This window comes from Eurosta solidaginis, chromosome 4 (genome assembly GCF_040869045.1).
Source record: "Eurosta solidaginis isolate ZX-2024a chromosome 4, ASM4086904v1, whole genome shotgun sequence".
NCBI lineage: Eukaryota > Metazoa > Arthropoda > Insecta > Diptera > Tephritidae > Eurosta > Eurosta solidaginis.
Window position 1 is genome coordinate 53,985,956 of NC_090322.1, and position 25,099 is coordinate 54,011,054.

At 37.2% G+C, this 25,099-nt stretch overlaps 1 protein-coding gene and 1 long non-coding RNA gene across 3 annotated transcripts in view; one reads left to right on the top strand and one right to left on the bottom strand.

Annotated features, from left to right (window-relative positions):
- Nucleotides 1-48: 48 nt before the first annotated feature.
- Nucleotides 49-3,893, bottom strand: LOC137249792 (uncharacterized). 2 transcript variants are annotated; one of them, XR_010952550.1, is made up of 5 exons: nt 3,624-3,893; nt 3,415-3,559; nt 902-1,267; nt 659-834; nt 49-477 (listed from the first exon to the last, which is right to left on the bottom strand). It is a non-coding gene; the product is annotated as an uncharacterized lncRNA (long non-coding RNA). The 2 variants fall into 2 exon arrangements; XR_010952549.1 differs by having other exon boundaries at nt 659-838.
- A 2,190-nt stretch (nt 3,894-6,083) lies between these two features.
- Nucleotides 6,084-25,099, top strand: part of LOC137249767 (uncharacterized) — a 33,859-nt gene continuing 14,843 nt past the window's right edge. Inside the window, exons 1-4 of the mRNA XM_067781648.1 lie at nt 6,084-6,193; nt 20,380-20,851; nt 20,910-21,038; nt 21,103-21,540. Coding sequence (XP_067637749.1) covers nt 20,567-20,851; nt 20,910-21,038; nt 21,103-21,540 — 852 coding nt within the window. The 5' untranslated portion in view covers nt 6,084-6,193; nt 20,380-20,566. The remainder of the gene's footprint in view (nt 6,194-20,379; nt 20,852-20,909; nt 21,039-21,102; nt 21,541-25,099) is intronic.

Below are 25,099 nucleotides of genomic sequence, written 5' to 3' on the forward strand. Positions count from 1 at the left end.
AAATGAATTTAATAAAGAAATATTGAATATTGAAATAATAGTCGCAAAGTAGTTTATATAGTAGTGCATACATATTAATTATAATTTAATAAACCAGCATTCAAATAGATAACGTTTCCTTTGTTCTCTAACTCATTACACAATATAAATATAAACGTAATAGCGCACCTAAAAACACATTGCAACTTCCATTATATTTAATAATTATATTTACAAAAAAAATATCATTTATATATACTAATAATTATAGTTAAAAAATTGTGTCCTGTGAGAACCTTATTGAATGATCTCATTCTTTGTCTGCTGTTTATAATTTTATGCAACTTGTTTGCCTTTTTCACCTTGGTCACTAATTTCGTTCTTGCTAGTCTAAATTGTACAATTATCCGTAGCCAATCAACGACCAGTATCCTCTTTTCTACAATTCCAGGGAAACGTACTCGCCGGCCTGCAGCTCAACCAAATCCTTTTTACGGTCTGGAACGGAATGAAAGTAAATTAATGTTATTTGGATATTGAAAAAGGTACAGAGGTTGATAAAAGTAGACAAGCCAATGAATCCTATTTATTTCGCAGGCCAGGATAAAGCCACCCCAAGTTCCTTTCGGAAAGAGGGTAGAAGGGTTAATGTGGTTTCCCGAGATGGTCGGGCAAGTACCTTGATGGTGGTATTTTCCGAAATGTACCGGATCAATATGCTGTCCACATCGGCAATAGCAAAACTACCCAAAATCTTCAAGCAGTCTCCTTATCGGTAGAGTGAAAATAGTTTTCGATCCGTGGTCTTAAGCGGGAACCTATTGTTATACTGGTCATTAAAACCGACTGTTGATTCTACCTTAACATTTTACAAATAATATCATAAATTATTTGTAAAGAGTCATATCCCAGAATTATTTACCCATCGGTTAAGAGCCAAAAGTGGTTCTCCGTCAGGAATCTGTCCACCACGTTTCTCTGTATACTTCAATGTCAGCTTAGAACGAGCCAAGGGGTAGCTATGCCAAGTTAAAACCTTTAATGCCAAGTTTTCACAACCTGCTTACGGATGAATATTAGCTATAATAAAGTCCATATTACATTGGGTTAACCGCAGACAAGCAATTAATTCTGGCATATGAAGTTTGCGCGCAGAAGCATCATGTTCATACCAATGTTTTACTGCATTAAAAACATCTTTCTCGCACCGTCCATGCAAATTGTCTCTTTCTATGATAGGTTGCAACTTTTTAGCGTCAAAATCTAAAAATTCACTGATCTGGGTTACCTGCGAAATAATAAAACAATAAATTTTATGCTCAAACAAGCACTACACACGTTAATTTACATGCATAAAGTTTTGTGTTTCGTAAGCCAGAATTTTTAAGCTATTGCATAGATTTCATCGCGGGCTTGGCGACTAAATAAAAAAAAACCGTAACGGATATTTGTCAAAAAAGATCCGAAAAGGCTCGAAAGGGTTCGAAAAGGTTCGTAAAGGTTCGGTGTTAGCAACAGGCCAAATACATAAAATTGGATCTCTATCATAAACAGCGGTGGGCACCACTACATTTACACGGTTACCAAATTGAGAATGGGTTAGTAAACACGAACACGTAGCGAGCACGAAAGCAAAATCAATTATTTATTTAGTTTGATTTCAATGCTTGAACGGTGAACACGTGTCACACGCATTCTTTGGTACTCTGTTTTAAGCGCGCGTGCGACACTTCCTCACCGTACGACCATCGAAATCAAACTAAAAGAGCTGTCGTTGATTTTCACGAAGTAGCCATTGTGCTATCGCTTATCGTATACATATATGGTCGCTTACAAGCCAACCTAATAAAACCGCACTGCGTTTTTTTAGCGCACGCAAACAACCGGCGTTTTTTGCCCTAACCCAAATAAGCATGCGTTGCGACAATGTAAAGCATGCGTGCAAACGTCAAATCTAAATGTCACGCAGAACAAAAATTGGAAATCGAGTTAGGTTTTCACGCAGCAAATTCAATTTGAGTTACTCTCATACAAGTTGTATGTGCATGAGACATTTTTGACAGAAAATGACTTGCGTGCGTTTATATTAGGTTGGCTTGTTAGCAGGTGCTAAGCTCGCGCCCACCCCGGATCATAAAGTTAAAGTTAAAGTGAATGTTAAAGTTAAAGCGAAAGTTTAGGTTAAAAATAAAGTTAAAGTTAAAGTTAAAGTTAAAGTCAAAGTTAAAGTTAAAGTTAAGGTTAAAGTTAAAGTTGAAGTTAAAGTTAAAGTGAATGTTAAAGTTAAAGCGAAAGTTAAAGTTAAAGTCAAAGTTAAAGCTAAAGTTAAGGTTAAAGTTAAAGTTAAAGTCAAAGTTAAAGTTAAGGTTAAAGTTAAAGTTAAATTTAAAGTTAAAGTTACAGTTAAAGTTAAAATTAAAGTTAAAGTTAAAGATAAGTGAATGATAATGTTAAAGTTAATGTTAAAAATAAAGTTAAAGTTAAAGTGGATGTTAAAGCTAAAGTTAAAGTTAAAAATAAAGTTAAAGTGAAAGTTAAATATTAACTTCTCATTTATTCAATAAAAGTAAAGAATTTGTTTTCTTATCAGTCACCACGCTTAAAAAGGTTAACTTAAATTAATATTAAAGACAAAACTTGAATTAATATCAAAGAAAACAAAATGATGCATAAATATTATAATTGCATAAGTTGATAATGTGCAATAGCTTTACCGCGGCAGTCCCCGAGTGCCACACGTCCTTTTTTCATTTAGTATCTCATACTGAGTCTACTTCTCCAGACTATATGCTCGCTGCAATGTGAAATCGGTTATATTCTCTATTATAAAATCAGCAGAGTTTGCAACAGCGCCTTTCAATTGTAGTATTAAAGCCGCTTTTAACATTCGATTAATATTGTCAATGGTTATAAGCAGCGGTGGGCACCACTACATTTACAGGGTTACCAAATTGAGAATGTATTCGTAAACACGAACGCGTAGCGAGCACGAAAGCAAAATCAATTATATATTTAGTTTGATTTCAATGCTTGAACGGAGAACACGTGTCACACGCACTCTTTGGTACTCTGGTTTAAGCGCGCGTGCAACTCTTCCTCACTGTACGACCATCGGAATCAAACTAAAAGAGGTGTCGTTGATTTTGACGAAGTAGCCATTGCGCTCTCGCTTATCGTATACATATATGGTCGCTTGGCAGGTGCTAAGCTCACGCCCACCCCAGGTTATGAGTGTTTTGCCGGTATAGCAAAAGGTGATTAGGTCGAAAAGTGTCGCTGTCGATATTGGTAGTTTCTATAAGTGGACAAATCCCGTCGTCACTTTTGAACAGTTCACAGAAATAAGGGCTTGTGAATACATATATAATACATATAACAAGCGTAGTTAATGTATGTGACATAGAAGCTGCAATAGTTGTGAAAAAGTTTACTTACAAGGAAGATGGATTTGTTAATTTGAATTTCACATCAACTAAATTGTGGTCGTCAAAGTGTTCATATATTTGAAACAAAAGGTTTTCAATAAAGTACTTGGCTCCATCTGAGAGGCGTTACGGTGTGATGTTACATGCTGCCAGTGCTATTGCGGAAGGAAGTATAGTTTTTTTTTGTAATTTTGAGTTTTAGGATGTTAGATTACTTACTTCGATACTCCGTGGTGTATGTTTTTAGTTCAGAAGTTTGTCGTTGTTGTATTTATGGACGTTTTGGAAGTAGTTGCAATATATCCAGGAATGGCCCGATCGAGATAAAAAACTGTATTTTTTTCGGTTTTGGGAATTGAACATTCCAATTCCAATAGATGGCAAGACGACGCTTAGATTGCCTCTTAAATCGCAAGGTTAACAAACGTATAAGTGAAATATACTTGCAACATTCAGACGTGCCTAAGCATCTAACACGTCACAAAGTAAATACCTGTAGCACAATATTTTTCTTTGGTAACGTTTTACAAGACGGTGCACCACCTAATTTTTATCGAAAAATATCAAAGGCGTTATCAAAAGACGCGTCTCGACGTCCGTTTTTAGAATCCGAAAACTTAAATTTTTATTTCTGTCAAAAGATATACGCAAAAAAATCGGTTGAAAATTTCATGTTATTGTTGTTTTTTTGGCAGATTTCATGTACACACACACACACTAATGCAAAAAGGTATTCTGCGCGCTTTTAGTTTTGATCCCCAAACCGGTGTCGGACCCACCCAGGGTAATTTTTTATAAGAGCGGCCAAAGGCCGCCAACGCAGAAAGATGTTCTATGCAAAAAAACTATGAATCGGGCCACATATTTCGGACCCTCTAGGGGTCATTTTACGGTTTTTTGTGAATAACTTTCGAAAGAAATAAAATTTTTGATTTCCGCTTAAAACGGAGGTCGGGACGCGTCTTTTGATACCGCCTTTGATAATTTTCGATAAAAGTTAGGTGGTGCACCGTCTTGTAAAACGTTACCTTTTCTTTATCTATTATAGTCAAGGGATGATTGTAAATCCCTTATAATACCAGTTTAAGCAAAAGTTCACAATTTATATAATGAATCTCGAACTTGTTCTCTTGTGATTAAAAAGAATTTGTGTTTGTTATTATATCTTTTTCGCTATTGGTGACAGATCCTATGTTCCATTTCGATTGTTCCATCGATATTGATAAAAACTCACCACTATTATATCGCAAGGTGAATTGAGTGCGTTACAGAAACACTTTTCATATCGAAAGCGATACGAGCGTTGCGATAGCAAATCGTTCGTTATTACAACGCAAGGTTACAGAAACGGGCTACTGAGCCACCTTTATGGCGTTATCTCGAAAAGTCGTGCACCTATAGGACAAAGGCCCACTGCCTTTTAAATAATCATTAGCACCTTTCACTTGATACCCATATTGTACAAACACATTCTAGAGTTACCCCCTTGTGCCCACCTTTATGGCGATATCTCGAAAAGGCGTCCACCTATAGAACTAAGTCCCACTCCCTTTTAAAATACTCATTAACACCTTTCATTTTATACCCATATCGTCCAAACACATTCTAGAGTTGCATTGAGTGTGTGAACTAGGTGTAAGCCACATCCTATAAGATATTCCTATTATGTTACACCTTTAAAACGAACGCATCTGTATAATATTACCAATGTATTATTAGGGTGCAGTTCGATAGTTCGATAACTTTAGTACACATGTTGTAAGATATGGACTTCCGTTTTGAACAATCTAGCTGTGCACACACGCCAAGTGGAAATTAAATTAAATCTTTAAATATCAAATCAATTGTTTTATTGAATGATACATGGTGTCAGAAGTGGGCCAAAACACATCAAGCTTTATACTTTTACAATATAATTACCATTGATAATTGCCATAATGGCTGAAAATCGACTACCGGCTGAATTGGACTGCGGTAATCTCACTAAAGACTGGCCCACATGGATAGGAACTTTTTGCATATACCTAAATGCCAGTGGAAAACTAAAAGAAAAAGAAGACGTCAAAATTGCAACATTTTTATGGCTTGTAGGACCGAAAGCAGTGGAAATGTATAACACGCTGTTCCCAAACGATGGGTCAACTGAGCAATTGCTTGGCATACCTATAAGTACTAGCAATGGCGGTGAGATTGCACGGTCATTAGCAAATGTGCTGGAAGCTTTTGACAATTACTGCATTCGAAAAAAGAACGTGGCAATGGAATCGTTCATTAAAACGCTAACGCAAAAAGAAAAACAGCCTTTTTCTGAGTTTGAAACGGAACTGCGCACTCAAATACGTCATTGCGAATTCAACTGTAGCTTTGGTCAGTCGCTCGGCGATCGCATGTTACGAGACCGAATCATTTTGGGTGCATATGACAAAACACTACAGCTTAAATTGCTTGATGGGAGAGATGATCCACTAGAAAAGATAACTGAGAAGTGTAAGGTATACGAAGCTGCAAATTCTCACAAAATGCTATTGGAACAGGGAAATTCCAAAACAATCAACGCAATCGAAGAATCTGTGCATGCAGTTACACGTTTTTGCTACAATTGCGGGCAACCATTTACAACTGGGCATTTAAATACGTGCAAACCAAAGGAAGTGACCTGCCGAGGTTGTGGAAAAATGGGTCATTTTTTGAAAATGTGTCGCGGAAAGAAAAACCAGCAATTAACGGATAAAAAGACAACAAACAACGGACAGAGAGCAAATCCCGCATTAAGCAAGCAGCATGAACAGGTACACTCAGTAGGTAATCACTATAATTGGAACGATGAAGGTAAAGCTTGTAATAAAACAAATATATCAACCAGGTTAGCAGGTAATGTTCATATTTATAGAATAAATACCAGTAATAATGGGACATGCAAGTGGACCAAGAAATCTATATATATAAAAAGAAGTGTACAATTTGATTGTCACTCCATAACTCGAGAACGGATGGAAAGATTGCCATGAAATTTTTAGGAAAGATACAGGAAGGAGAGGTGATGGTTAGTTGATTTTGAAATCCCAAATCGGTTTAGCCATTCTTGAGTTATGATTTTTTTTTAGAAAAATCTATATATATAAAAAGAAGTGTACATTTTCATTGTCACTCCATAACACGAGAACGGATAGAAAGATTGCCATGAAATTTTTAGGAAAGATACAGGAAGAAGAGGTGATGGTTAGTTGATTTTGAAATCCCAAATCGGTTTAGCCATTCTTGAGTTATGATTTTTTTTTAGAAAAATTTTATATAAAAGAAAGTCGTGTTAGTTACACTACGCATAACTCAAGAAGGGATGAACCAATTTGGCTGAAAATTGGGGGAGAGGTAGCTTATAACCAGGGAACGGACATACGATACTATTTTTCCCATGCTGGCTAGGGTCTTGAGATCAAAACGTGGACCTGAGTAATCCTGGGATGTGTTTGTACAATGTGGGTATCAAATTGAATCTGTTTATGAGTACTTTGATACTGAGTATTTTTCGTACCCCTGGGTGACTCGGGTCTCTAGATATAGGCCAAAACGTGGACCCGGGCACCCCTAGAATGTGTTTATACAATATGGATATCAAATGAAAGATGTTGCTGAGGGCTTTACTACAGGGTAGTTTTGTTGTTGTTGTTGTAGCAATGCTCGCCCCACCTAATAGCCGCGACCGATCACAAATTGTCATCAATATCCTCTAACGGGAGTCCAAGGAAACTTGCCGTTTCAACAGGGGTGGACCATAAGGAAAGGGGTGTTAGAGGCGTTGGTTCCACATTACAATTGAAGAGATGGTTGGTGTCATGTTGGGACACATTGCAAGCGGGGCAAATACATTTTGTATGTCGGGGTTGATTCTGGATAGGTAAGAGTTTAACCTGTTACAGTATCCAGAACGAAGTTGAGCAAGAGTGACACGCGTTTCCCTGGGGATTATGCGTTCCCCTTCCGCGAGTTTTGGATAATTTTCGTTAAGTACTGGATTCACCGGGCAATTCCCGGCATAAAGGTCCGACGCCTGTTTATGGAGTTCACCAAGGACCTGCTTGTGTTTTTTCACTTCATACGGCTGGGTTCTCAGGCGCCGTATTTCCTCAAAATGCTTACGGAGATGACTCCTTAAGCCCCTAGGCGGTGCTGGTTCATCAATCAGATGTCTGTTGGGATGCCCAGGTTTCTGGGTATTCAACAGGAACTGGTTGGTCAGCATCTCATTTCTCTCCCTGATGGGGAGTATTCTCGCCTCATTATGCAGATGTTGTTCTGGGGACATAAGAAGACAGCCCGTGGCGATTCAGAGAGCAGTATTTTGGCAGGCCTGTAGTTTCTTCCAGTGGGTGATTTTTAGCTTGGCGACCATTTGGGTGACGCGTAGCACGTAATCGGCTGGCTAATTGCTTTGTATGTGGTCATGAGCGTTTTTTTATCTTTTCCCCAAGTACTGCCAGCGAGGCATTTGAGGATTTTGTTACGGCTCTGAATTCTCGGAACAATTGCGGCTGCGTGCTCACCAAAATGTAGATCCTGATCAAACGTCACACCCAAGATTTTGGGGTGTAGGACAGTCGGTAGCGTAGTGTCATCGACGTGGATGTTCAAAATGGTCGACATTTGGGACGTCCATGTTGTAAATAAGGTCGCGGAAGATTTAGTCGGTGATAATGCCTGGGCCTGTGGCCATTATTGTGCAGTCATCGGCGTAGGAAACGATTGTGACTCCTTCCGGTGGTCAAGGTAGCTTAGATATGTAGAAATTAAACAAAAGTGGGGATAGGACACCACCCTGTGGCACCCCTTGTTTAATTCTCCTTGGTTTTGATGTTTCGTTTCTAAATTGCACCGATGCCTGCCGACCACCCAGATAATTTGCGGTCCACCTTTTAAGACATGGGGGAAGGGTAGACCCTTCCAGGTCTTGCAGTAACGAGCCATGGTTGACCGTATCAAAAGCTTTTGATAGGTCTAGCGGTACGAGTACTGTTCTATGGTGGGGTATTGATTTAAACCGCAATTTATCTTGGTGCTAATGGCATTTAGCGCGGTGGTAGTGCTATGGAGTTTTCTGAAGCCATGCTGATGAGGGGCTAGCTGCAAATTTGCTTGAAAATAAATCGGCATGGCTATGCCGTCTGGGCCCACTGCTTTGGATGGTTTAGCACGACCAATGGCGTCCTCAACCTCTTTAGCGGTGATGGTGATTGGTGACGCGCTGAATTTGTGTTTATGTGCGTGTCTATTGGCTCTACCGTCTATCTTTGTCGACCGTAGAATGCATTATATATTGTCGGCAGAAAGCGCTCGCTCATTTTTTCGCGTCCGACAGCACTTTGTCGCCAAAGGCGATGGAAACTTTGTCTTTGTGCTTAGTCGGATTCGATAGGGACTTTACGGTGGACCAAAGTTTACCCACACCGGTAGAGAGGTTACAACCTCTTAGGTGCTCCTCCCATTTCGCCCGATTGTGTTCATCCACAAGCAATCTGATGCGTTGGTTTATATCCCTTATTTGGGGGTCGCCTGGATCAAGCTGTCTTATAAGGTCACGTTCTCTCGCTAAGTTTGCGGCCTCCGCGGGAAGTGGGGCCGGATTTCGGGAATTCTCCCGGCGGTAATGAAATGTGCCGAGGCGAATTTAATGACCTTACGGAAGGCACGCTCCCCTTGGCGGGCATCAGTCGGGATAGGGAGGGCAGCAAAGCGGCTGTCTGTAAAGGATTTATATTCTTCCCACTTTCCTTTTTTGAAGTTTATGAAAGTGCGTTTTTCAGTGACGATGAAGTCGGCAGTACGCTCAGGCGAAATAAGTATGGTCAGGTGGTCGGATGCCAATGTTACCATCGGTTGCCAGTTGACGCAGTGTGCGAGTTCTGCGCTCACGATTGAGATATCTGGCGAGCTGTGACAGCTTCCTAGCATACGTGTGGGGGCGTCTCCGTTTATTGTGCAGAACGTCGTTTCTTCTATTTGATCCGCCAACATCTCACCCCTACTGTCCGCCCGCAAGTTTGAATGCCATAGATCATGATGGGCATTGAAATCGCCTAAGATAATGCGATTGATGCCAGTGAGTAAGGCCCTGATATTAGGGTGGTATCCACTGGGGCAACAGGGGGCAGGAGGGATGTAGATGTTGATGATTTCTAGGTTTGCATCGCCTGACCGGACAGATAGGCCTTGACGTTCTAAGACATTGTCCCTGCGGTCGATGCCAGGATCAAATATATAATATTGCACAGAGTGGTGTATGATAAACGCGAGACCGCCTCCATTTCCGCTCTCGCGGTCTTTCCTGTGGACATTATACCCAGAGCAGGTCTGCAATGCAGATCTTGCTGTGAGTTTAGTCTCTTGAATCGCAGCAATGCGGATGTTGTGCCGCTTTTTATTTATTTATTTTTATTTTATAATTTTTATACCGCTGAGTGACAAGGGTCTTGAGATATAGGCCAAAACGTCGACGCGGATACCTGTACAATGTGTGTGTATGGATATCAAACGAAAGCTATTGCTGAGAGCTTTAAAGTAATTTCCATTGTAATATTCGATTTAGTAGCATCAACCTCGCAAAACTGATAAATAAGCATGCGAAGCCGAAATAAAGACATGAATTAATAATACCCACATACCTATATATGTACCTATGTACATCCTATTCGATTTGCCTGAAATTCGGGGTATTAATTTGCCTGTATTAATATTTACTATCCTTTTTTCCGGGAACTAGACCAGAGACGGACAGGGGCTGGGATTAGGACCACCCTCTGGGACTGGCAATAAGAGATGAAGGAGAATGAGAGAAGAGAAAAGAGGGTAGGAGTAGGAGACTGAGAAAGAGATAGAGTGAGACGAAATAGATATAGATGAATCGAAAAAGGCGGACGGAGGAGTGAATAAAAGATTAAGAAAAATATAAGAGGGGGGAGGCAGAGTTAGATGGAAAGAGCTTATTAAGATGTATGCAGATAGACCAAATTTAGGGCAGAACAACGTCTGCCTGGTCTGCTAGTATTATATACAAAATACCCCAATTTCATTCAAAATAGACTCCGGATCCGATGTCAATTGCATTCCTGTCAAATATCTTTCAAAATTTAAAACTAAATTCATTAAAAAATGTAATGATTATCCCTTGTACGATTATAGTGTGAATAAAATAAAAACTCTTGGCACAGTAATATTAAAATCCACTGATCCTGACTTGAATACGGAACAAGAGGCAGAGTTTGTTGTTGTAGATAACGTGAGCGTACCAATGTTAGGGTTGGAGACTAGTGTGAACTTTAAGATCATAAAACGGATGGATATCAATACTATACAGTCTAAAACGACACCGTTTCCAAAATGTAAGAGTGATTTTATTAATCAATATAGTACTGTTTTCAGTGGATTAGGTAAATTTCCAGGAATTGTTTCAATAACACTAAAGGTGGGGTATATATCTTGTCTGCATTATAAGAAAAGAATACCATTAAGTTTGTTAGAGTATTTTAAATGCAAAATTGAGGAGATGATGGGTAATAAAGTTATCACTGCAGTCAATCACCCTACGGACTGGATACATAATGTACAGTTAGTGGAAAAGAAAAATGACATTCGAGTGTGTCTGGATACAAAGCTATTAAATAAGTGTATAAAACGAGAGCATTTTCTGATCCCGACTCTCGATGATGTAACTAGTCAATTAGCAAACAAATGTATATTTACTGTACTCGATCTCAGCAGTGGGTTTTGGCAAATGGAGTTCGATGAACCAAGCTCAAATTTAACCACGTTTATGACACCATTTGTTCGCTTTAAGTTCATTCGCGTACCCTTTGGCTTAAATTGTGCGCCAGAAATGTTTCAGAAAGAAATGGTCAAACATTTCGGCGATATTCCCGGTGTCATAATATACTTTGATGATATCGTGGCGGAAACTCTGGATCAGCATGACGAGATTCTCGCAACAGTCTTGAAGCGAGCAATTGACAAAGGTGTAAGATTCAATCCAGATAAAATTCAATATCGTCAAACGGAAATGAAATTCATGGGTCGTGTAGTGTCAAAAGGTATAATTAAACCAATTGACCAATATCGTGAAGCTATAATCAAGCTGAAAAAGCCAGAAAATAAAAGCGATGTTATGCGATTTTTGGGTATGCTTAAGTTTCTGGCGGCATATATTCAGCACTTATCAAAACAATCGGCAAAGTTACGTGAACTAACGCATAACAACGCTAATTTTCAGTGGACTGATGCTCATGAAGATGAATTTCAAAATCTCATTACTATCATTACATCTGACCCAGTACTAGTTATATATGACAAGGAAAAACCAGTAGTGGTGCAGAAAGATGCATCAAAAGATGGTTTAGGTTGCATTTTACTTCAAGAGGGACATCCTGTAGCTTATGCGTCCCGAACTCTCAGTAAATCAGAACAGAAATGGGCACACATAGAGAAAGAGCTAGCTATAGTATTTTCCTGCATTTAGTTTCATTATTATCTCTACGGTCGTGAATTTTTAGTACAGAGTGATTATAAGCCGCTTGAATCCCTTCTGAAGAAAGAAATTGATGAGGTAACGCCTAGGTTGCAGGCTATGTTCATGTTTATGCTCAAATATCCAAAGATGAAGGTAGTTTATACTCCCGATAAGCAAATGTTGGTTGACGATTGCCTTTCTCGGGCTCCTTTAGGTGAAACGGCTGAAATTGCCGAGCTTAAGGGAGTTATTCATACCCTGTCAAGGAAAGTTTTCATATCGAAATATAATTATGATTTATATTGCAAGCATATAGAGCAAGACGAGGATTACAAGAAAATATGTCAATACGTGGAACAGGGATGTCCCAGTTATCACCAATTGAATGAGTTAAGCAAAAAGTTTCACAAACACAAGTCTGAAATCCACTACGAAAGTAGAATGTTGCTTAAAAATCATAGACTAATAATTCCAACCTCGTTACAACCAGTTGTATGCAGGTGGTTGCATAGGCCACACCTCGGAATAGAAAAAACGTTAGCAAAAGCCAGATCATTGTATTTTTGGCCAAACAGATTAAAAAACTAATCCTGGGATGTGTTGTGTGTGAAACTTTCAGACGTAAAAATGCAAAAGAGCCATTGGGAAAAGACGGCGTCCCTGAATATCCTTTTCAAATAATGAGAATTGATATTTTTGAATATGCTGGCAGATATTATATATCCCTGATCGACGCATACTCTAACCTTGTGTTGTCGGAAAATCTTGCACATAAAACCGCTGGCTGTGTAATCGACACGTTGAAAAAAATTTTCACGAAAGTAGGATATCCCACAACAATCCGCTGCGACAACAACCCATTTAATTCGTTAAAAATGGAAAACTTCTTTAATGATGCTAATATTGTGGTAAAGTTTTCAAGTCCTAGATACCCACAAAGCAATGGATTAGCGGATAAAGGGGTAGCAATTGCTAAGGGTTTGTTGAAACGGTGTTTTGAAGCCAATGAAAAGGGCAACTTTCAATATCATATTATAGAATATAATAACACCCCAGTGGCAGATCTGCAGTTAGCTCCAACTCAGTTATTCTTCGGGAGATTGATAAAAACAACAGAGATAGGGGAAATGATTAAAAAAAGGAAAAAGCAGAAAGATTATTTTGATCGCAATGCAAAGACATTACCGGAATTACAGGTAGGCGATAGAATTATATTTAAGAAAACTGACAAAAAATGGTATTATGGCAAGATAGTGCAAAACATTAATGAAAATTTGCCAATGTGTACACCGCGGCTTGAGCGGAATAATGAGAGAGAATCAGTAGCGGCGTCCTGCTCGTTAAATGGTAATAGTATGCCTGTGACTCACGAGGTAATAAGTAACGTTGAGTCAGTTACAATTCCTGTGTTACGGTCTGCTGCTACGGTCTACGGCTACGATCCACTTGGGAGCGTGTTCACGCGAACACACCTAGCGATGTGGCGAAAGTTGCGATAAAAAGATATCGAACAACAAGAAAAAGACAGTCCGGCCATCACTAGAAAAAATTGCATGTTTCCGGGCTTAATACTAGGTACAAACACACGCCATATTGGCAATTTATACCATTTGGGCAATTTATTACGCAATTTATCATATAATAAATTGTAATAACAAATTGCCAATTAAAAAAAAATTGCGTAATAAATTGTTTCAAACTGTAAATACAACCTTGGAAAGTGTGCTTATTGAGTAGATTTAAACGTCAGCTGCGCATGGCTCAACTATATGGTTGGCTCATCTCATCAGCTGATATTATTTTTTTCATTTCAATGGAGTAGGAATTATCAAAAGAGGATGGCAAACTCAAAATGAAACCAAAGCATTGAACACATTATCTTACAACACACAAAAATTTTAAAGTTTTATGTTTTCATTCCATTCCATTCATCTAATTCCAACACGCACATTTTGACATTCTGAACACAGGTATGTTGTTGCTGTAGAGATGAGCCAACCGGCCATCAAATTACTATTGTGTAAGCTAAATTGAGTTGTATGAACTCCACTCAATTTGAATTGATATTGCCTCAATTTATTTTTCTGTTTGAACATAGCATAAAAACGAAAAGGTGGAAAAGTTTTGTGAAGCTAGAAATATAGAAGACATCCATATTTCCTTTTTGCTTCACGACAACGCAAACGAAGAAATATTAGAAAAGCTACATTCACCGAAACAAATAAAGAAAAGAAGCGACATTTAAAGCCGACGGCAGTGAAAAACCTATTAATTGCACACTGCTTGCCGTTTAACTGAGTCCCACATTCTTATCGACCAACTACCCGGTCAGCACATTGGTAAAATAAGTGTTGTGAATAATTTTACGCCCTTTAATTGTGGCGAAGCTTTTAACCAGTATCGAACAGTTTGGAATCTTCCGTTTTTTTTTTGCAATTTCCTGCGGACCAAAAAGGACATTTAAGGAACATTTAACGAATCTTGCTGATACGACAGCATCGACAAGTCCGAATCCAAATAACAACCTTTTAGTAGTACAGGTTCAAGCGAATTATTAGAGGACTTTTAAACCAACACCTCCGCCTCCAGGGCCGGCAGTACGCTGCAGCGTAATACAACGAACACCCAATTAGCACCAAGTCATCCAGGTCGTAAAAGTCTACACGAAGTTTTTATTGTCACCAGGTTCACTCGATCACCTCGAAACACGAGCGCAAAAACCACCAGGCGGTACCACCGACTCCAATACTACTAGCGCATCCTTATTAGCTGCGTTCATACCGGCTATAACAATACTAGCACAACCCTTATCAGCTACGACCAGATGGGCTACAATAAACCAGCTACAATGACAATCACAGGGCAGCGAATATAGGCTGCGGCCATTCCAATTGCGATAACGAACATCAGCGGTTAAGCGGTGAGTTCGTTCCAATACTGAACTAAAATTATGTATTTGTAGCCTTAACCTTGTCTTTTAAAATTATATTTTTGACTCCGCAAAATTATATAATATCAATATACCAACATACTCAAGTTTAAGGCTATCACCCTAGTGTAGAATTAAAGCGAACGTGAATACGAATGTAATATGCACAATGACCAAAGGAAATGAAAAGTTTAGAAAAAAAAAAAACAATTCTTGTTGTACGTTCAAAATTGTTGTATACAAAAAAAATTACCCAACAAAAAAACAAAGCATATTTTAATGGTCATAGGTGTGCAATTTATACTGCCTGTGAAACAAAAAAAAGTGTTTCAGGTATTAAAATTTGCTTTGCGTTACGGTAGAATTTTACCATTACATTTTTTTTTATTGATGCAATCGTTGCGAATATGATTTTGGAATGAGCAAAAGTGTTGATATTGTTTCGGTAAGGAATAAAGTTTTATTGGTAATTCAAGTTCAGTTGCATTATCAGCTAAAATGCATTAAATCTCTATTAAGAGACGCAAATAACAAGTAATGCGGATTAGCTTGCATTATCAAAACAAAAACTTCTTTTGTATACATTTTTTGTTGACTGAGTTGAACTAAGCGCGAAACAATACCAACCCTGACTGTTACATGTAAAACAGTTTACGTTTCACTTGAACAAGTAAAACGATCTCATTAATTGTACTATAAGTTTAAAAGGTTCATGCTTTACCTGAACCTGTAAAACAATTTCGTTGAGTTCACAATAAATTTAAAAGTTCACGTTCTACCTGAACAGGTGTATGACTCCCGTAATTTTTCCATGAATTTAAAAGCATACGTTTTACTTGAACTTGTGAAACAATATTTTTTTGAGGGGAGGATTTACCCCAAGTTTAGTCCTAGTCGCGTTTATAATAAATTTCCTAGTGCATAGTACATATTAGTGTCATTATACTATGTGTATTACCAAATTGATGTTCTGTTAAACTTAAAGTAAATCTAATACAACAACCCATTAATTTTGTAAGGGGGCCCCAATTATCAGAAGTTGTATCCAAACTGTACAGCCCTAAGATAGATTTGTGAAAAGAAAGGAGAAAAGGGCATGTAACCAAATTTCTACAAAAAAAAAGATTTTTTTTATTACACATATAGTATAGTAGATTATAAATCAAACCAATTATTATTACTTTCAATGGACCGTCGCAAAACGCGGCTCACAATAAATTTTTCTAAAAACTTACAAACAGGAATAGAGTTCCTCTTTAATTAGGCTCGCATTTTCGATTGCTATATTTTTTTTACAAAATTATTTATAAGCTTAAACATATTCAAAAACCTTGCAGTAAGAACAGAAAAAGAAAGCTATGTTAGTAATAATGAATATTGAATAAATTTGTTAACAATATGGGAATGCTGGCATCATTATTGATTTAGAAGGCACGTAGGGTGATCAGGTAAGGGGCCACCGAAAATTAGCTGCGTCGGTGGCCATGGTTATTTGAGGGTGGGACTAAGCACCGGGCGTCGCAACAACACCCGCGGCGCCCCTCTATATATTCGGCCCTTTTTGTTTATTTTCCTTTTGGTTCTTTTATTTTATTTTCAGCAGTTTTTTTTGAATTTTGATTTCAGAGTAGTAACCGGTCATGTCCGGTTCGGTAATTTTTTTTGCGTCAGTTTTTTTTTTGAATTTAGATTTTGAATGCAAACGGTCTGTCCGTGACATCCGGTTCGGCCGGATGTTGTTTTATTTTGAATTTCATGCGTTTTGAGTCGGTCTCTGCGCTTTTTGACAGCTAGTTTTGATAGGCATGATAGGAACTTTTTTTCTGTTTATGGCGCAGGAACAGTAAGGTTGGCAAGGACCCGCCCCAGCCGACAATGACTAGGCACTGTGCACCACAAAATCATGCTGACCGCCTTCCTTACTGCTTCCATCGTAAATGCGATTCCATAACACCTGAAAATAATAGTAATACTGTTGAAAGAGATGAGGCCATGGATTCAGGCACCACAGTTCACAGCCATACTATCAAACACGAAGTGGACGTCTACTTATTCCTCCCAAGCTGTATGGTTTTCATGATGATTAACAATTTAAAATTAAAAAAAAAAAGAGCATGTATTGAGTGTATGAACTATAAGATATTCCTATTATGATACATCTTTAAAATGAACGCATGTGTATAATATTACCAATGTATTATTAGTGTGCAGTTCGATAGTTCGATAACTTTAGTACACCAATTGTAAGACATGGACTTCCGTTTTGAACAATCTAGCTGTCTACACACGCCAAGTGGAAATTAAATTAAATCTTTAAATATCAAATCAATTGTTTTATTGAATGATACAAGAGTCACCCCTGGTCCACCCTTACTGCGATATCTCGCAAAGGCGTTCATTTGATATCCATGTCGTACAACACACATTCTAGAGTCACCCCTGGTTCACCTTTCTGGCGATATCCTGAAATTGCGTCACCTACAGAACTATGGCGCACTCCCTTTTAAAATACTCTTTAATACCATCCATTTCAAACCAATGTCATACAAACACATTCCAGGGTTACCCTAGGTTCATTTTGCTAAAGCTGCCGGGCAACGCTTAAAGAAGTAACTTCAAAATGTAAATAACAAGGCTCAATTATATGGTTCGCTTATCTCAACAGCTGATTTTATTTATTTCATTGCATAGTCGATGGGATTGTCTAAAGGAGATGGTAAACGCAAAATGAAACCAACACATTGGCAAAATTTTCTTACACATACAGAAACTGCTAAGTTTTATGTTTCCATAGTAGTAGTGCAGTTTAGGGGCCCCACCCTAAAGTTAGGCCAAGATTTTTGAGCGAGGTATCAAAAGACGCGTATTTATCTAGATTAAGAATCCGAAATCGGAGGTTAACTTTTTTCACCAGTTTAAGAGTTATCGGTGAAAAACAGGTTTGTGTGATACATTTTGTTCCCGCACGTTTACAATATTTAAGCCCACACATAACTTTACTTTTTATATTTAGTATAATAACATTATCTAAATTGCACGAATTATCGAAAAAATTATGTTAAATTTCACTAATTTACTTATAAAATATCAACACAAATATTGCAAAAAATTTCTCTCCAAATGAAAACACACGAAAGTGAACCGTGTTACCAGCTCAGCAGCCAGAGGTTGTATATTTTCTTTAGCGTCTTCAAAATCCATTATGAAAGCGAATTTTTGGTAGCAAAATTATATGCTGTAGTCAAATTTTCTTCATCAGTTGAGGGTGTACTACGCATAAGGACATCACCGTGGCGGTAGCAACGGTTATACCACACACTCGGACTTGAAATGGCGCAGCCCAGGGTTATTTTTTATAAGCGCGGCCGGAGTCCGCCTATGCAGAAAGATGTTCTACGCAGAATTACTGTGCATGGCGCAGCCGGTGTTGGATCGGCTAACATAACAATAAACATAAGAGTTATAAGGTAACATCAGCTCGTTCACGAATGCAAAAAAGAACTTTTTCAAATTTTTGGTAAATAAAGACTACAAAAGTTAAAGATATATATACATAAGATGAAAGGCATTTTTATAAGTTATTTTTAGATTTTTTAATTTTTGAAATCCATCCACTAGTTTCGGAGATATTTTGATTTGAAAAATTCATAATTTCGCCTTTTGTCATGGAATCACCCCAAACTTTTCATTTGCACCAAAAAAGAAATTACACTTGTTCCAGTTAATTTCTATTATTGCTCATCCAGCAGCACTCTTCAGCATCAGGTGTTTTTCTTCAACAACGAATCAAGTAATTAGAGTGTATTTTCTGTATTTTTATTACCTAATGACATATTAATTAGAGAAATTAGACAAATTTTTTTCACTAATTCGTGAATATCAAATTGTATTAATCTATCGAAAAACAAAACATGATGTGATTTGTGCGCTTAAACGATTGTAAATGTGCAGGGACAATATGTACAAGACGAACCAGTTTTTCTTGCATAACTTTTAAACGGGTAAAAAAAGTTAACTTCCGCTTTCGGATTCTTGATCTAGACATGAATACGCGTTAGTTGAACCATGTGTAAATAGCATCGAGTGAGAAGGAATGTCGAAAACACAATAGGTAAGAGCGAGAAAGCGAGTCACACGTACATTATTTTGAGAGAGCGGGAGCTTTACTTTTTTCATGACATCAATTTTTTTTTTTATTTTTTTTCAATGTAAAAGTGATTAATACGATAATTGGTGAGCAAGTTATCGGTGACGATTAAGTAATCGATTAGGTAACGACTACCCTTCCAAAACGCGAGTACTCCATAAATATTGTAAGGAATACTCCTTTAAGAGTATAGAAGTGTTCCAAAACTAATCTGTATTCATACAAAAAATGTGCTCCAATTAACATTGCGATTTCCTAGGAGAGGAGTAGGTGGTCTCACTCTCGCTTTGTTTGTATTCCATAGAGTACATACGTGAGAGTACTTTCCAAAGTACTTTCACTGTAGTACTCCATGGAGCACCCACAGAGGATCATATGCCAAAGTACTAAAGAGGAATTGTGTCAGAAAGAATTATCCGAGTGAATTTAATTGAAAATGAAAGTAAATGAAGAGGGGCAATACCACTTTTATATTTAACACTACGAATATTCTTATGTTATTTAGCATTTGCGTGAATAAATAAACTAATATTTCTCTATACTATAGTATGTGCACATAAAACTAGTGCGCGGTTGCATTTTATCAGAGTTGCTATAGTAAAATTTTATTATCAGTTATTTGTATGCAATATTTTACTTTTGGCAACTCTGTTCGATCGTCATCGTGTCGTGATAACGGTCGTTAAAAAACGAGCAATGATCGGCTGATGGTGGTCCGCAAACGCATTGCAAAGGAGTATTGCTAGAGTGCTCGAACACGAAGAAAATGGAACACGTAATCCAACAATTTTTGCAGGGTACCTGTCTTGCATGGGAGATTCCGCATTTCGCAAGTACACAAAAGATCAGCTGTTTTTTATGGACAATTTTTACGTAATTTTCCTTTAGCTCTTGTTTTTTCTCTCTCTTTACTTCATTCGCTGCGTCATGTGTGACGGTTTTGCGCAGAACGAAGCAGTTTTGAACTCATGAATGCGCAATCTGGTAATTGATTTGTGTGTATTCATAAATCGCAATCTCAAGATTGCGCATTGCGCATGTAAACAAAAGATCGGCCGTTTTTTATGGGAATTTACGTCATTTTCCTTCAGCTCTTGCATGGTTCAATTATGTACAGGTTGGCTCATCTCATCAGCTGATTTTATTTATGTCATTGCATGGTCGAAGGGATTGTCAAAAGGAGATGGCAAACTCAAAATGAAACCAACACATTGGCAACATTTCACTTACACATACAAAAACTGCTAAGTTTTATGTTTCCATTCCATACCATTCGCACCAACACATACACAGATTTTGAAAATTTGAACAGACATATTTTGTTGCTTTATTGATGAGACAACCTGTATATAGTTGAACCATGAGCTCTTGATTTTTTCTCTCTTTCATGCATTCGCTCAAGCAGACAAGTGTGACGTGACAAAGAACGAAGCAATTTTAAATTCGTGAAGGCGCAATCTTCTTTGTATGATTTGTTGTGGTGTGTCGTTTCACCCAACATCTGACTTGAAATATTTATATTTGCGCGCAGCCATAGGCGCAGCTTCTAGAGGATATATTTTGGTACTTGTGTAACAATTCCCAGCGTGATAATGGCGCTGAAGACTGAAAAGCGTGTAATCGAATGTAGTGATTTAATGAAATGTGGCGAAATTACTGCAAAGATTACCGTGGAACAAAAGGAATATTTCTTGAATTGTGAGTTTTGCGACTACTCATTTCTGCAAATGGAAAACTTCATGCAACACATTTGCGATGACCACTTTACCGAATTTAGTCACACAAATAACGAGCTTCAGGAGAAAGAAATTCCTGCACACATAATGGATGAAATTGAAGAATATGAGTCAAATATGGCAGTGGAAAAAACTGAAGATGTAAGAAGATATTCACCTTGGCTACACATTTTAAATGAAAATTTACTTCATATTAAAGGATACTTTTGAAGGTGATGCAGATGATATACGAGATATGGAACGAGTTGGGAGTGATTTTGAGAGTGCTAAAATAGAACGTTCACTGGATGTCAAAGTGGAATCAGTTAATCCTGATGAAGGCACCAACGTAAAATATTTAACAGTTTATTACCAAATATTTGATTACACATTTTTATCCCTAATTTGCTTAGCAAAAATACTACTGCGAAACAGAAGATGCTATCGAAATATTGTTTAAAACGGACTCTGAAGGTGAACCAGAAATAAACGTTGACGAAAAACAAAATTTCGAGACTAAATACGATGAGAACCAAATGTTCACCATAGAATTAATAGAATTATATCGTTCGTTGCGGGCACTTTGGGATCCCAAATGTCCAGAGTATACCGACAGAATGATCCGAAATGAACAGTATGAAGCTTTGCTTGAAAAATATAAGGAACAACGCCCAGAAGCGAATAAAGACGATGTTAGGCAAAAAATATATGCCCTACGAACGACATTCCGCAAAGAGTCGAAAAAAATGGGGCCATTAGAGAAGCCGACACTTTACTATTATGACGCAATGAGCTTTCTAATAGAAAATGGAAAACGAGATGTTCCCGATAATAGTTATGACTACGCGCAAGTAAGTCCTATAATAAAAGTTCGTTTTTTTGTGGGGTCAATCATTCGGATATTCGCTCAAAGTACTTGAATTTATAAACTCTACAAAGACGTTTATTAGGTATTATTCTTCACCCCCAGCGGGTTAGAATATACCCGCGGTAGGTATGGCTGTCGTAAGAGCCCACTAAAATACCAAATAAATTCAAGGAGTTATGTAGTTAGTTATTTTATTTATTACAGTCTTTAGACTTAGATTAAATCTATGAGATCACATTTATATATTATACAGTCTTTGGATTTTGCATAATTAATTTTGAGTTATAAAATGTATTTCTTTTTTACCTAATAGGTACTCCTTTACAATATTCGTATAATAGCCTCTTGAACTCTTTCTTTCCCTAGGAAGTTCATTGTATTCTCTTAATCCCTCAAAATATATACTCTTTTTTTATCAAATTCGGATTTTACAATTGGCAAGTGGAAATTATTTTTGTTTCTTGTGTTATAGTTATGGACATCGTTGTTGTATTTTACACGATCATTTAGATAATTTGGTAGGTTTCCTGTTGTTGTTGTTGTTGTTGTAGCGATTAGGTTACTCCCCGAAGGCTTTGGGGAGTGTTATCGATGTGATGGTCCTTTGTCGGATACAGATCCGATACGCTCCGGTAACACAGCACCATTAAGCTGCTGGCCCGACCATCTCGGGAACGATTTATATGGCCACATTAAACCTTCAGGCCATCCCTCCCTCCCCACCCCCAAGTTCCATGAGGAGCTTGGGGTCGCCAGAGCCTCGTCTGTTAGTGAAACGGGATTCGCCGCTCGAAGGTGAGGTTGACAATTAGGTTGGAGAAGCTATATATTGCGCTACACAACCCCATGTTGTGTATGAATTTCAAAGTATAATATAACACAAGCTGTTTTACACTAAGCCAGTTCAAGCTGTTTAGTAGCTCTTGTATGGGAGTATCAAAACGCTTCTTTAAAATAAATCGCATCACCGTATTTTGTTTTTTCTGCAACGTATTTATCCTTGAATCAGCTATTGTAAATAGAATCGTTGGGCAAAATATAAAATGAGGTTCAACGATAGACTTATAAACCATTGTTTTATAGTATCGGCTTACGTGCTTGCACGTCCGTATCATAAAACCTATCTTCTTTGAAACTTTCCCCTCTACATATTTAAGATGCTCATCAAACTTTAATCTTTCGTCTATTATAACTCCTAAGTATTTTATTTGGTTTATTCTTTCTAATGGAATATTTGCTATTTCTAGGGTTACATTGTCAACTCCTTAGTATATTTTACTCATAACCATCCATTTTGTTTTCTCAATATTAATTTTGAGCTTGTTTTGACATAGCCATTTATATACAGAGTCTATATCCGCTTGTATTTTTGATATGGCCTCAGTTACGGATGGACAGCTTATCGTCAACAATGCATCATCTGCAAATAGTCTTATTTACAGTGACTCAAGCAAGTTTTAATATCATTTATGTATATTATGAACAGAATCGCGGCTAGTACTGATCCCTGTGATAAACCTATTTCAACTTCTATTTCAGGAGATGTCACGTTCCTAGTTAAAGTTCTCTGTTTTCTTCCGATGTTATATAATATCCTGAACATCATATCTCTATCAATAGTTTCAAAAGCTCTTTTAAGATTAAGAAAAACTGTGACTGTTACTAGTTTGCAAGACATTCCTTCTTTCCAATCTGATATCGCCATGTTCAGTTCGGTTTCACAGGAGTGTTTTGATCTAAACCCTGATTGCTCGCTAATAATAATTTCATATTTATTTACATATTCTAGCAGCTGTTCTTTTACAATTTTCTCTACTATTTTTTCATCGCTAGGTAACGTATTTATTGGCCGTATTTCTTCTGGTTTTACTGTTCCTTTAACTTTTCCAACTGGTATAATTGTCGACGTTTTCCAGCATGCTGGAAAAACACCACTATTAAAGCTTTAATTAACTATGCTAGTATAATAGTATCCTAAGTATACCATACTATCTTTAACGACACCTTCTGTTAATAGTTTTCTTCCACCATATTTATTTTGTAATGTTGCCGCTGTACGCAAGAACTGATCAACACTTACATTTTTAAGTTCAAATAAATTTCTATTTATGTCTACCTCAGCTTCAACTGGCATAATGGTTTCAATACTACTACGTATTATTCTTATACTTTCAATAAAAAAACTGATTTAATTGTCTGCAATTTCATAATCTTCCTCAACAATAGTGTTGTTTATAAAAACTCGTTTTATTTGAGAATTCTCGTTGTTCATATTTACAGCATCTTTTAGACATTTCCACATCAGCCTTTGGTTGTTACTGTTGATTGTGATTTTATTCTCCATGTATTTCTTCTTTTTAAAATTGATTACTCTTTTGTAGTGTCGTTTTATATCATTGTAATTCTCCCATGAGTTTGATATCTTTGACAACTTGTAAAGTTCAAATTTTTGCTTGCTCAGTTCTGTAAGTTCACGATCGTACCACTTATTCATTATTTTGATTTGAACTTGCTTTTCAAATATTATCGTATCTATTATGTCTTCCAAAATGTTATTTATGACTATGACTTTCTCATCGATGTCACAGTTTGTAAGTTCGGCCAGATTATAATTCCTAAGATTACCCCGTATAGTTGTCCCAGCACAAGCGGTTATCATACACTCTCATTTTGTATTTTTTTTGTACAGGCAGTTTGATACAAATTGTTTCATGATCTGATATTCCCTGATTCTCTAACTTTTGTATTTCGATATCACCGCTATTGCTATAGAGAAGGTCTATTTTGGTTTGCGATGATTCGGTTATTCTTGTATTAAAATTGATTAACTGTCTCATTGACATTGATGTGAATGTTTGGTTTAGCTGGTTTGAGTAAGTTGACCTTACATTCATGTTTATATTGAAATCACCAATAATGACATTGTTTCCATTTTCATTAAAATATTCGTCCAGCATTTCACCCATGTATCTAATGAACTCAGCATCGCTTGTATTCGGTGAATGATATACTACACCAATTTGCCACTTAATTGTGCTTCTCGTTGTTTTCAGCACAACACACCACATATTATTGTTTATATTACTGTTGTATATTACTTTGAAGCTAATCAATTTATGAATATATATCAATACGCCACCTGTGTGTCGGCTGTGTGAATCACACCTTGCATGGTTATAACCAACAATATTAAGCTCTGAATCACTGATATTCTCTGTGGTATGAGTCTCTGTACAAAAAACAAAATTTGGAGCTTCTTCTTCTATCATTCTTTAAACTTCTTCCTTATTGGTTGTGATACTGTTTATATTAAGGTATATGCACTTTATTTTATTTTTCAACTTTCGCTGCCTAATGTTATCTTTTAGATTGATGGCCCCATTATTTTTTAATTGCTAATACCCGAGCTTATCTTTTCTTTTTTGCAATTTGTTCACATAACAAGGACATTCTTTGTCAAATGTATCATGATTTAGTTCTAATGGCAGGTTTAGCTTTTCCTTTGCTTTAATACAATTTAAACATTTATTTATGGGAATTTC